The sequence below is a fragment of the Bactrocera tryoni genome, chromosome 3 (assembly GCF_016617805.1).
Source record: "Bactrocera tryoni isolate S06 chromosome 3, CSIRO_BtryS06_freeze2, whole genome shotgun sequence".
Taxonomy (NCBI): Eukaryota; Metazoa; Arthropoda; class Insecta; order Diptera; family Tephritidae; genus Bactrocera; species Bactrocera tryoni.
Genome location: NC_052501.1, coordinates 63,888,874 through 63,902,151, shown reverse-complemented (window position 1 = coordinate 63,902,151; position 13,278 = coordinate 63,888,874). Strand labels below are relative to the sequence as shown.

At 36.2% G+C, this 13,278-nt stretch overlaps 1 protein-coding gene across 1 annotated transcript in view; it reads left to right on the top strand.

The window, feature by feature from the left end:
* The window catches only part of LOC120773110 (Down syndrome cell adhesion molecule-like protein Dscam2), a 160,691-nt gene that overhangs the window by 54,510 nt on the left and 92,903 nt on the right, over nt 1-13,278 (top strand). Inside the window, exon 3 of the mRNA XM_040102104.1 lies at nt 9,133-9,474. Within this exon, the coding sequence (XP_039958038.1) occupies nt 9,133-9,474 (342 nt within the window). The remainder of the gene's footprint in view (nt 1-9,132; nt 9,475-13,278) is intronic.

The following is a 13,278-nucleotide window of genomic DNA, read 5'->3' as shown; positions in this document are numbered from 1 at the left end:
TTGTTTGGAGTCCTACCAAAGGCACTCGTCAATCCGGTCTGCAGGCTTAGCAAAATTCTGCATTGTTTATTTGTGTACCTGTTCGTTTTATGTCGGCGAGTGAGCTCTCTCTCTTGGCATTATATATGTACTATATACTATACATACAAGTATAAAAGCACTGATTTGTGGCCTCTATCAGCTGCTTGCTCTGATCAGGTATGCAGCGGTTAAATGCGGCAGGTGTTTTTGCATGCAATAGTGTGGCTGAATATAATGCGGATAGGTATAATTTGTGTGGTACAAAATGTTTACTTTGATGTTCGTTCAAAAAGCTGCGGAAAGTGCTACATATTTACAATACATATACAAGGTGCCTTCCAAAGTAAACAAGACATTTTGAATCCAGCGCCCCCTGGTGGCGCCATCTATATGTCGACCGATGCGTTAGAATCTATGCTATCTTCATCGATTGTCCAGTGAGAATTTCATGACATTTCATTGATTGGAAGTGAAGTTATTGCGTTTTAAGTGTCAGTATGTTTGTGTTATCGGTGCGAAAATGAGCTTCGAAGAAAGAGCCAACATTAAATTTTGTTTTAAAATTGGTAAAACTTTTACCAAAACGTTTCAATTGATGAAACAAGTTTATGGCGATGATTACCTATCCCGTAGCAGAGTACACGAGTGGTTTCAACAATTTCAAAATGGTCGTGAGGACATAAATGACGATCAACATGTGGGCCAATCAAAATTTGTGATCACCGGAAATTCCATCGAAACTGTGCGTGAATTCATCAAAAATCAGCCAAAATCATCATTGAAATTCATGGAAATGGAATTGAACATCTCCAAAACATCGATTTATCGCATTTTTACCGAAAATTTGGGCTCAGAAAGGTGTGTGCACGGCGAATACCGCGAAGATGAAAGTTGGCGTTTGTTGCACGATAATGCGCCGTCTCATCGATCGACGCTTGTGACCGATTATTTAACCAAATATTATTATTTAACCATTAACCACTCCCCGTATTCACCTGATATGGCACCGTGCGACTTCTTCCTTTTCGAAAAAATGCATTTGCCCATGAAAGGAAATCGTTATGAAGACGTAAAAGCCATTCAAAAGGCTTGCACCGGCATACTGGCGGCCAACGAGCTAAAACACTCGTCCGACATGCTTTTGGACCGTGCAAAAAGCTATATTGAAGCAGAAGGAGACTATTTTGAATAAAATAAGTTTATTTTGCTGAAAAAACTATTTTTTCTGTTTTTTTTTTTAAGTCCTGTTTAATTTGGAACGCACCTTGTAGTATGTATGCGTTTCCGGCGGTTAGAGGTGATAGGAAGGAATTTATTATTTGAGATTATTGTAAATCTTTGAATATTTTTTGGTGTAATATGCGAAAAAATTATGAATTATTAAATTATATGAAAAATCTTAGTAAAAAGTTGATCACAAACTATTACTTCAGAGAAGAGTTGCCACCTGTCTTATTTGTTCAATAAAATTGGCGAGTTATATGTACATACCGTTAATCTAAAGACGCTCAAATGTCTTGAATTTAAAAATGTTTTAAAGTAGAGTTGCCAACTGTGAAAAACTATTATAATATTGAAAGATGAGCAAAAGGAGGAGAAGTACCAATATTGCCATCTGTTTGGAAATTTTGTTGCAAATAAATTAATTATATAATATTATATCAAAGTATTCTTGAGAAGGGTTGCCACCTGTTTGAAAAAATTTAAATTAAGAAAATATTTGAAATACTTAAAATAATGAAAATATATCTTTGAATGATATGTTTTCGACATAGTTTTTTTATTTTTCATTTTTAGCAATCAACGCGTAATATTGCAATATCGTAAATACTCTTGCAAAGAACATCAGAAGTTAGCTTACACTTTGCACACCAAATTCGCACAAATTTCTTATATGAATACATACTTACATATAAGTATTTAAATATTGTAAATTCGCCAGTTTTAAAAATATCCTGCTGGTCACGTAATATGGCGAGCACTTCAATGTGCCCGAAAAGAATTTTTGTCCGTTAACAAAGTTGAGTAATTTATTTGGCTGCCATTAATTTGGCGTTTTTTTCTTAATTTTTATTCAATTTCACATTGGATAACACATTGGTTGAAAACATTTCATTTTTTCGTGCTCAAAATTCTTTTGGACATTTTTACGTTTGTTTGATGAAAGCTTTACGACACTTATCCCCCATATGCATACAAAATATGATAAATTAATAATTAGCCTTAATAGCCTGACATCAATTAAACAATGATGACATAATATGCGTACTGTAAAAAACAGCAACCAACGCATGCGAAATTACTGGCACCACCGATTGTGTGGGAATGTAAATTCGTCTGCTTAAATTCAAATGTCAACAAACTGAGCGATAGTTTCAACACATTTTCACATTTGATACAATTTTATATTCAATAAAAACCAGCGTGGTGCGTTTGGGCAGTCACTAAATAAAAAAATGTGTGGTGTTTTAGTTTCGCTAAACTTCTTGTTTCTATTTGGTGCCACTTAACACGCCACAAATTCTCACCTTTTGCTTTGGAATATTTAATAGTTTTCGACCATGTAGTAATAACAACATTTTCATGTGGAAATGGATGCACGCAAGCCATTTTGTATGTAAATAATGGGTGGTTCAATGGATACTAACATATGTATTTATTTTTAAGGCCATTTATTTCATATTATTTTGGTAATATTTTCACATTGTCGACTAATCAATATACATACATGTATTTAGTCATCAATTGATTCCATTTGCTATGTACGAGGCTTAATTTTGAAAATATCCTTTCTTGTAGAGATTTTTGGGAGATCTCTTGATCTAAATTTATAATCCTTAAACCACAAATTTGAAGACAAACAAAGTTTTTTGTTGTTGTGATGGTCAAAATAACATTCTGTAGGATTATTTTGAAGATTGCTCCTGGAATGGCAACGCTGGCGTAAGCAAAAACAAAAACAAAAAACGGTAATAACCTTTACAGTTAGATTTCTTATATTTCTATCTTTATTTTAATCTGTCAATTTGTATGACAGATCTGTGCTATAGCGATCCGACCTGAAAAATTTACTCGGAGATTAAAGCGTTGCCTTTTATAATAATTTTTGCAAAATCTTGTGAAGATATGTATATTTTCAAATAAAATGTTTTCCAAACAATAACTTAATTTTGATCGGTGAGTTTGTACATATGGTATAATTGTAGGGATCAGGGATCTGAACGATTTCATCAAAGATTGTAGAAATGCTTTGGCTAATAATCCGAATAGCCCTATTTCGTGAAGATAGCTTGTCAAATGAAATAGTTTTTCATACAAGCATTTAAGTTGGATCTGTTAGTTTATATGACAGTTATTTATGCTATAGTTGTCTAATATCGGCGGTTTCAAACAGGTTTTTGGCGAGAAGAAAACGTATTAAAATCTTCAGGTATATATCTCTAATATAAGAATATATCTCTAAAAGGGAATAGGGGAAAGTTTTTCGCGTATATACAGAAGGATATGGCAAAATCGACTTAGTTCGTCACGCTGATCATTTATACTCGTATATATGTACATATACTTTAGAGGGTCTCACATTTACATCGTGGCAATTCTTATATACACCCTGTTCTGGTTTTAAAGGATTACGGTTACGCAGATTCAACTGTTGGAAATTAAGTGTATTTGCCTCTTGTCACCTATTTTCACTGTAACTGATGTAAGAAATGAAAATATAATTAATTTGTTTAAATACATTTTAGAAATTTGTTTATAACCACCCTATATTAATTCTAACTACTCTCCACCTCCGGCCGTAATGCTTAATCTAGGTTTCTACAATCCAACCAAGTACACGCTGCGGTCACAACAAAGCATTGCGTGCTTAAATTCTTGCCGACTGTGAAAAAAAGCATTAATTAATCGATTTTCTAGCGAAGCGAATCGTGTGACACCTCAGAAATGGTGACATTGATAGAACCTAATTTACCGAAAAGGCAGGGTGGTGTATAAAATAATAACAAATTGTATAGTAAAAGAACTCCTAGTTTTTGTATGCTTTTATGTTTTTATTAGTTTATCTTTTATTTTTATTCTACAGTTTCATTATATGGGCATTGTTCCGAAGCATCCGTTTGGTTAGTGTTGCAATCATATTATTCTTTGTTTTTAATGCTTATTGTCATTTAAATTAATTCAGTTTAATTTTTAATGATTTCTCACAGCAATACATCAGCGTTGCTGCTTGCTTTGGCATTATGCTATTCCTATTTTGTTGCTGACACGCTTCGTTGGTTGTTGGTCAGCAATTTTGTTGTACTACTGCACGCGTTTCTGGGCCTTGGCCGTTCGTTGTCCAACAACATGGCACGAACAAAGCGTGCACCACTCTCTGCGCTTTTGTCTCGACGGGAGTGTATTTCGCGTTGCGCATCACTTATCCGCACATTGTGTTCGATTGAAAGCGCTAGTTGAACAGTATTTGGATCAAAAGCATAGTAATAAACTGTGCCACTATAGGTTAGCCGTCAGGCTTGCGTTTTAGTTAATGCTATACGCAAGGCTTGACTACTTTATTCAAATTACTTATTGCTTGCAAGTGATAAGTTCTCACATTTGTTGCATATTTCCATTTTCATATGAGTAACTAATTACTTATTACCCCCCTTGTGTGTGCTTAATTACTGCTGATGTGTAATGAACAGTAACGTAGAATTAGCTGATTAAGTAATTGTAGCTTTTAATGGCATGTCAAGCGCTTGCTATCGCGCATATGTGAGTGAAGGACATATTTATGTACATATGGTATATTTGACCATATTCTCGTAAATAAACAATGACTGAAGTGCTTCGAAAAAAATAAAAATTGATTACAGAAATAAGTCTCTCTCTACATACTGCCGCAAGGTTGTTCCGATAAAGAATTTTCTTTGAATATTTAAAATCATTAAAATAAAAATATTTTAATATATTTGAATGGTTTTCCTGAAATTTTCCGAGCTTTTGGTAAAGATTTTTAAATACAGCTCAAAAATCCATTCATCAGAAGTCGAAAAAAATGATTGCGGGTTGTGATACCCAAAAAGCATTGTGATACCCAAAAAGCATATTGTATTAGATTCTAGATTCTTAGTTCTAAGGCCATGTTTTTAACATTCGTCTTAGTCCTTCCAACGGAGTGGAGGTCTTCCTCTTCATTAGTATTAGTTAATAATAATCTAGTAAAATCAGACCAAAAGTAGATGAGCGTTATAACGAACAGTGTTTCAATTTTGCTTTGAGTAACAAAATAACAAATCGTATTTTTTTCAATTTTAAGCATAATTGATTTTAAATGGTAAGGGATGATCCATTTCGAGGTTCCTAGTTTAAGAAAAAAAACGGAAACTCCAAATTTAATGGGATAATCTATATTATCATTCGAAAGAACAGTCTCTGGCAATTATTTTGTGAAGATTATCTCTTTAAAATGTTGGTTGCGGCTACGTTCCACATGGTTCATCCGTTGAGTCCAATTTTCGATGACTCATTCGAGCATTCCGACTGGTAACTGGCGGATGACACGTGTGATGCTTGCTCCAGGACCTGAATTGTCCACATAGACTTTAGACTTTACATATCCCCACAAGAAATATCACACGATCTTGGTGAACTATTGATCGGCTCAAAATGTGAAACTATCTGCTCCCCGAAGTGTTCTCTCAATAAATCTATTGATTGATGCGATATGTTGGAAGTGGCGCTGTCTTGTTGAAGCAAATACCGCCGAGATCACGAGCTTCAATTTCAGGCATCAAACATTCGGTTATCATATCGCGATAAAGGTCGCCTTTGACGGTTATGTTCTTAACGGTATCAGCTTTGAAGAAATGTAGACTGATGATTCCAACGGCATGGCAGCTCTCTTCTGGTTGGTCTTCCCCCCAAAATCCGGCAATTTTGCTTATTTATGTACCTACCCATTGAGCTAACAATGGGCCTCATCGCTAAACAAAATTTGGCCCAAAAACGTTGGGTCTTCTTGGAACTTTTCAAGATCCCTTAGAACGAAGCGATGTCGTTTGGGGAGGTCGAGCGGCCTCAGTGCAAGCGCAAGCTATGATGGGTGATGTTGTTGCAAAAAGTATGCTCAGTAAGCCGATTATGTTGACCAAAAATTGAGCGAAGTCCGCGAAACACATTATTTACAAAACGTGAATTTTCGTAATAAAGCTGAACGATTTGCAAATGTGAAATTTGCAGGCGTGAAAAGCCAAACTGATGACAGCTTGACACAACTCATGCGTGATTTGTCACAAAGGCTATTCAAAAAAGTACCTCTACTTGGATCACCCGTCAGTTCAAGTAGGGTGGCTTAAAAACGAGAGCAATGTAAATATGCAGGTCGTGACGTAGCAATTAATATGAATATATTTAGGAAGCTTCGCTTAGAACACATTTTTGAGTAGTATTGCCTCATCTTTCTATACAAATTTTAATGTCTTAAAATTAATTCCGAAACACCTTTAATACATAGTTTTTTTCCTTATTTGTGATGTCTCAACTTAAGTTTAAATATAGTTTAATAAATTAAAATCTGCGTTTAAGCTTCTCTAACCAAGTAACGCTTCCTTGCAAATGTCAACTATGCTGCCAAATCTGTTTAAAATCTTTAGCTCGCTTTTATTAGCTTGATTGAAAAGAATCTGCTACGAATGCGAGGCGGCGCCAAGATAAGTTTTTGCAAAAAAAAGGATAAGTGAACATATACTGTTTGTACCTATTGGTCGTTGGTGAACTGCCAAAGTGTTATCCAAATGAATAGCTTTCAGATGCAATCAAGCTATCATAGCTTTTGCATTACTCGATGGATTGTGTTTAGTAGCTCTGCCATTTTGCAGAGATTACATAAACAGTTTTTTAAGTAGCTGCCATGTCAGATTTTGGCAAACGCGGTTAATAAAAAACATTATTGGCTTTTATACTATCGAGTATGGAGTAATTTAGCGCTGTAGTGCGAAACGTGCCAAGTAAAGAATTCAGTTGCCACCACCCCACATTTTTAACACTTTTTCACCTCGTTGTGTGTACGAGTACCATATAAGTTTTTGATATTTGTACATGGCTATGCAACTATGTACATAAATATTCCTTCAGTCTTACTTTAATAGTATAGCCCGCATAAAATTTTAATACCCCGATCTTATGGCTCTGCACGTTTATTCTTGCCTTGTCACGTTTGTGCCTTTGTTGCTGTTTGATGACATTATGCCACGACAGAAAGTTTTAGTCATGAAAGTGTCATCGACACGTTTCATTCTTACATACAAATAAGCTCGCATTGATGATCGTTCGGTTTGTACATATTTTCTGCGCACGAAGCGGGTGATTTGTTTGCGGCGCGTTTATTTTCTTCTTTCTTTGTAAGAAATCCACCACTTCGTGTAGGAGACTCCGTGTCCATATGAGCATTATATATTTTTTTATTGATTCTTTTTGTTGTGACTTTTCCTTTCTTGTTACGTCTGTCGTGTCGTAAGCTGATTTTATGGATATTGTTTTTTCTTTACCACATTTGGCGTCACTCTGCTGTCGTTGGCCCTCCTCATAACCAAAAAGAGAAAAATAAAATGAAGTTCAAGTTGACATTGCCGGTGGCAACGCTGACGTTCGCCACTCAATCTGTACAATAAATATGCTGACTGTGGAGCTTTAATTATTATTATTGTTATCAGTTACCTGTCTTTCTTTATTGTATAGATCGATGGGAATATCGATTTGAAGATAATCAAAGATAAAGATTTAAAGATAATAAAGATGAGGTAAGTAGGTAGATAGAATGACTGCCTGACGACCAGTCCCATAACTCTATTATGTCCTCTCTGAAACAGCTCGTACTTCTGAACATGAGTAAAAAAGTTTTATCTATGCAACCTCAAATATCGCCAAGAAATCCTAGATTGATAGCTGCGACTCTTTTCCTAATCGTGGAATAAGATCTTAGATCCACTTAGAGATCAATATGTTCTTTTAATATTTTAGATGAAACCCTTAGTGTTTTCATTGCCGCTGTATATATACATAAATATATTCCTTATTGTGAGCACATTCTTTATCAGAACAAGAAGACTATTTTAATTGCTGAGACCTCCGCTTGGAAAACAGTGCAGTAGTCTGGTAGTTAGAAGACGATTCTGGTATGTAATTTTACTGAAAAGATACCACCTCTCAATCGATTATCTAGTTTGGACCCATCCGTATACATATGTGCTTATCCCCACGACCTTGTCCAGCTCACCCCTTTCCCACTCCTCTCTGGCTAGGAAGGCAATATTCTCTTCTTAATTGGCGTTGACACCGCTTACGCGATTATAGCCGAGTTAACAACAGCGCGCCAGTCGTTTCTTCTTTTCGCTACGTGGCGCCAATTGGATATTCCAAGCGAAGCCAAGTTCTTCTCCACTTGGTCCTTCCAACGGAGTGGAGGTAAAAGATAAAGGTGGAGGAACAAAAACCAAACTCTATAAGAAACGCGAACTTACTAAGTATTTGAAAATGTCCTTTATTGCAGGCGACTAATAGTGCGTATTCCCTCAGCATAAGATTCGTTGCCAATTGCTCACAGTACAAGTCTGTCGGCAGTAAATTGAGAATAACGCTTAGGACCAGACTTAACTCCACTGATACTAACTGCTCTTTGAATGCTTTTCATACACCTTACCATTTTCTTCTATTATTGGCCACCATACCAATATACCGTATGTCATAATCGGCATTATAACTACTGTGTAGAGCCAATGGGTTACCCGAAATACAAGAAAGTTGATAGTAGAAATAAAGTCTTTTAATTGCTTTTGGTTCTTTTAGTTTATATTTAAATACTCAGAAAATAGAGTTTCAGTAGTGCCAAGTCCATTCTCGGTCTCAGACATTTACTCAGCTCACCGGCGCGCACAACTTATATATTTTTTATGGAAATTTAATAATGAATTACTTATGCATTTGGTGGACGCGATTCTTGATAGCTGTCGCGTCTAGCTAAAGCGATAAATATTACTGTATTTATATACGTACATATGTAATATATATTTTTATTATTGTAACCTAAAACAATTTTCACTCATCCTTATCTTTCTCCTCTATTTACAGGTACCACGCTCGCTTATGCGGCGACCCAACCCGATGCCGACCAGAAAGGACCTGTTTTCCTCAACGAACCCACCAATCGTATTGATTTCTCCAACTCGACCGGCGCCGAAATTGAATGCAAAGCTAGCGGTAATCCTATGCCTGAGATTATCTGGATTCGTAGTGATGGTACTGCTGTTGGTGATGTACCCGGATTGCGTCAGATTTCATCCGATGGCAAATTGGTCTTCCCACCTTTCCGCGCTGAAGATTACCGACAGGAAGTGCACGCTCAGGTCTACGCTTGCTTGGCGCGTAATCAATTTGGCACAATTATTTCACGCGATGTTCATGTACGCGCGGGTAAGTTAAAGAGGTTCTAGAGAGTGGTGAGCGCAATGAGCGCTGATTTTACGAAGTGAAGTATGATGCATTACTTACGAGCAGCCGGATTATGATTTTAGACAGTTTTAGCCAGACTCGGCGTCACTACTTGTTAAGGGGCTATACCAGTGTGACGCATGAAAAATTCGGCGATTTTCGATAGTTGGAGGACTTTGCGCAGAGAGCACAAGAATTCAATTCTAGCTTACTCGGTGAAATGGATAATATGATTCGAGACTCATTTCTTTTGCTGGGGGAAAGATACATATGTATGTACATATAAGGGTCTAATTTAGGATATCAAGCCTCAGCAGGTTACCCTCGATAACTGGCCAAGACGCATTTAAGTGAAGTATGATGCAATACTTACGAGCAGCCGGATTATGATTTTAGACAGTTTTAGCCAGACTCGGCGTTTTCATTCCCCAGAAGAGAAGGATAGACCATTGGTTCCGTGATTGACAGTTCCAACGGCGAAATCTACAAAGATACAGACGGACCAAAGGGGGAAATAGGAACAGGAGTAGGCTTCTTCTGTAGTAATTTCTACACAGAAGGTAGTTTTTAACTAAGTGAATACAATTCAATTCTTCAGGCCGGAATTTTTGACATAACTGTGGGTGCTAAGTGGACTTCTATTTTCACCAGCAAATCCATAAACTTTCTAGTGGACAGTGTAGTGCCAATACTAAATATAACTGCATTAAGTTCTACTAGCAGGTAATAATCAGATTCTCAGTAGGTTACTAGGTTAATATAGGAATAAAAGAGAACGAGAAGGCAGACGAACTAGCCCGCTCCGAAATACTTAATTGCGACCACAATTCTATTATCACCCCACCATACCCCAGACCGTTCAGCTCTTTGAATGGTTATTTGGGATACCGGCCATACAACATAGTTTCTTTGGGGTAGTATTGATGGTGGACAAACCAATAAAATTGTGCTTTTAGGCAAAAGGGAACTTCGTAATACTGTAGAGGTCATCATAGAACACCTACTCTTAAGATCCCACCTGCAGAAATACAACATAAATTTTCAAAATTATTTCTTCCCACGGTAAAACCACTCTAAAATACGTAAAAAAGTTGCATTTTGACATTTGATTTTCGCATCGTATTATCCATGTTTGGTGGTTAGCTATTTGCTAATATGCTGAACGCAGGAGGGACATAGTACATATATCTTCATTAAAATCGGACGTTGTAGTAAAAAAAATAAATATTACACAAACGTTTTTGTTTTTTAAAGAGTTTTCGGCAAGTGCAAAAATAAAAAAAATGAAAAATTTATCAAAGTATTAAATACCATTAAATTCTAAGAGAACAACAGTAATTATTTAAAGTCCTCCAACTATCATTGACATTCTTAAATATTACCCCAATAAAAATTATAGGTTCGAATTCAACAAACTACACTCATCGTTGGTCAATTCTTATTAGGCGCACCGTTGGACTTTTATGTTCTGCTGTCCTGTCTTATGTTTCACTTGTCCAGCTGTACTATTTCATCTAACGACCGACGTTGCATATGATTAATTTCACACTTTGCAAGATGTACAGTTATAAGAAAGCAGCTGGCTGATTCGTACCTTTTTAGCCACTTTGACATTTTGTTTGTGGTTTAAATTTAGCAAATAACATCAATTGCTTTCAAATTATATTTCCTCTCGTGAGCGATTCTCACGCCTTTCTCATGTAGATATGTATGTATGTCAGAAAATATGCTGTTATGCGTCATCATTAATGCCATACGATTATTGTTGTGCCAAAACAATTATTCTTACTAATGCCTTGCCTCTTTATCGAAACTTTTATTGTAACTGCAGTTAATTGGCAACACCATATCACACATATCGCAGTGGCACATTATTATGCTGCAAACGAAGCGCAAAGTTGATGCAGAACAGCGTTGCATTTGCTTTAAATTAGCATTGTCATCGGCGACAATGCGTACGTAATGCCAGTGATGCATCGCCTTATTTCGCATTACAGCAGCCTTTTACGGTTAACAATGAAGCCTCCGTTATTGTAATGAAGGCAGCGCTGATTTGCAAAAACGTGTGTGGTGTTGTGTCTTTTATAATGGTAAGTGCGCAAAGTTATGAAATAAATGCTTCAGCAAATTTGGTTGCGTTTGCCAGTTTGCATAGTAAATGACACTTAGTCACAATGCAGTGTTGCAATTTCGATTTATAATTAAGCGCAAAGTTCCCTGGTGGCTTAAAGAAGACTTTGATATTAAAAAGTGATATTTTAGATGTTTCTTTTAGAATGAGAAGCGAAGCGAAATATTCGGGAATAAATTTTCACTTAAAGTACAATAACCCTCATAAATAAACAACTCAGCAGTCATCATTCTTAATGGCTCCTTTCATTACGTTCTTTTTGTTGCAAATATATGTATGAAATTTTAATTAATGCCCAACCATAATAGTTTTCATTCAAAGCGCTAGTTAGCTAAATGCCTCTTTTTAACATACTTATCCAAGCCAAGTTTCGCACACTTAAGTCCACTTTCAAAGTTTCGGCGCGTCATTTAACCAATGTTCTGTACAAAAAGCTCGCAACTTAATTAAATTTTCTTGCCAAAATTAGCATAAGTAGTCAGGTAATAGAGCAAGACGCACCTTCCCATGCTAAAATTTTTTATTATTACCATTTAACTAAAAAGTAAAATTCAATTTATCACATTTTTTGGTAGTTAATGAGAATTAAACACACCTACACAACAACAAAACGCACGACAATGCTAATAATACATTAGCGTGTATTGTAGTGTAACGCAGCTAACTGCGTGTAACAACCTGTAACGCGCTATGACTAGCCTAAGTATATTTTGTCGCCATAGTGCGTCACTTCCGTCCACAATTTCTCTGACCACTTTACGCGCCCACTAACCTACATACATATATGTACATATATTTATATGTCGCATCAATGCTACGTCATCATGCCAAAGCTCGCCTTGAGCTGAAGTATAATTTAAACGATTATAAATTTACTTAGACAAAGTGTCATACAAACTCACAACAAAAGCATTTGGACAGGCATATGCATATAAAACGGAAGCAAACACGCTGCAGCTTTTTTGACAGCTAAAGCGACTAATCGCCGCATGTCACGTCAACATGAACTACATGCAACACATCTTAACAGGGCTAATAGGCGCATAGTAAACGAGCTTGCTTGGCAAATGAGTATACAATAACGCGGAGAAATATTCAAATGCGCGTAAGGTGAGCGAAACCAAATGCTGTAAAAAATGTGAGGTGTGTTGTGGCATAAACTGTTGATGTTATAGCACCTCACCCAAAATGTCAGCTAAATTACGATTTTAATTTAATTACGCGAAAGCAAGCGTAAAAGCAAAATGTGCGGAAAAAAGTTAGAAATGTAGTTAATTTTGTAATTTAACGCTCATTTTAATCAAGACAACGCAAACAGTTTACCAGAAAGAAAAAGTGGAAATGTTCAGCTGAAGCGCTGAATGAAAGTTATTTAATTTTAACTGCAACAAGAGAAAATTTAGAATATGTTTGAATAAATAATCTGAAACAAAAAAAAAACATGAAAATACGTTGACGAAACAAGAACTTGATTTTGATCGGTCAGTTTACAAAGACAATATAGTTACGTTAGGTTGGTAACTGAAGTAGCTGTCCTAGTAAACTCATCAGCCTTACAGTTTCATGCAATATCGCTGTGGACAGGCTACAGCGCCTTCCACCATATAAAAAATCCTTAGAACACTATGGGGTTAGCTATTGTTTCATAGAGCCAA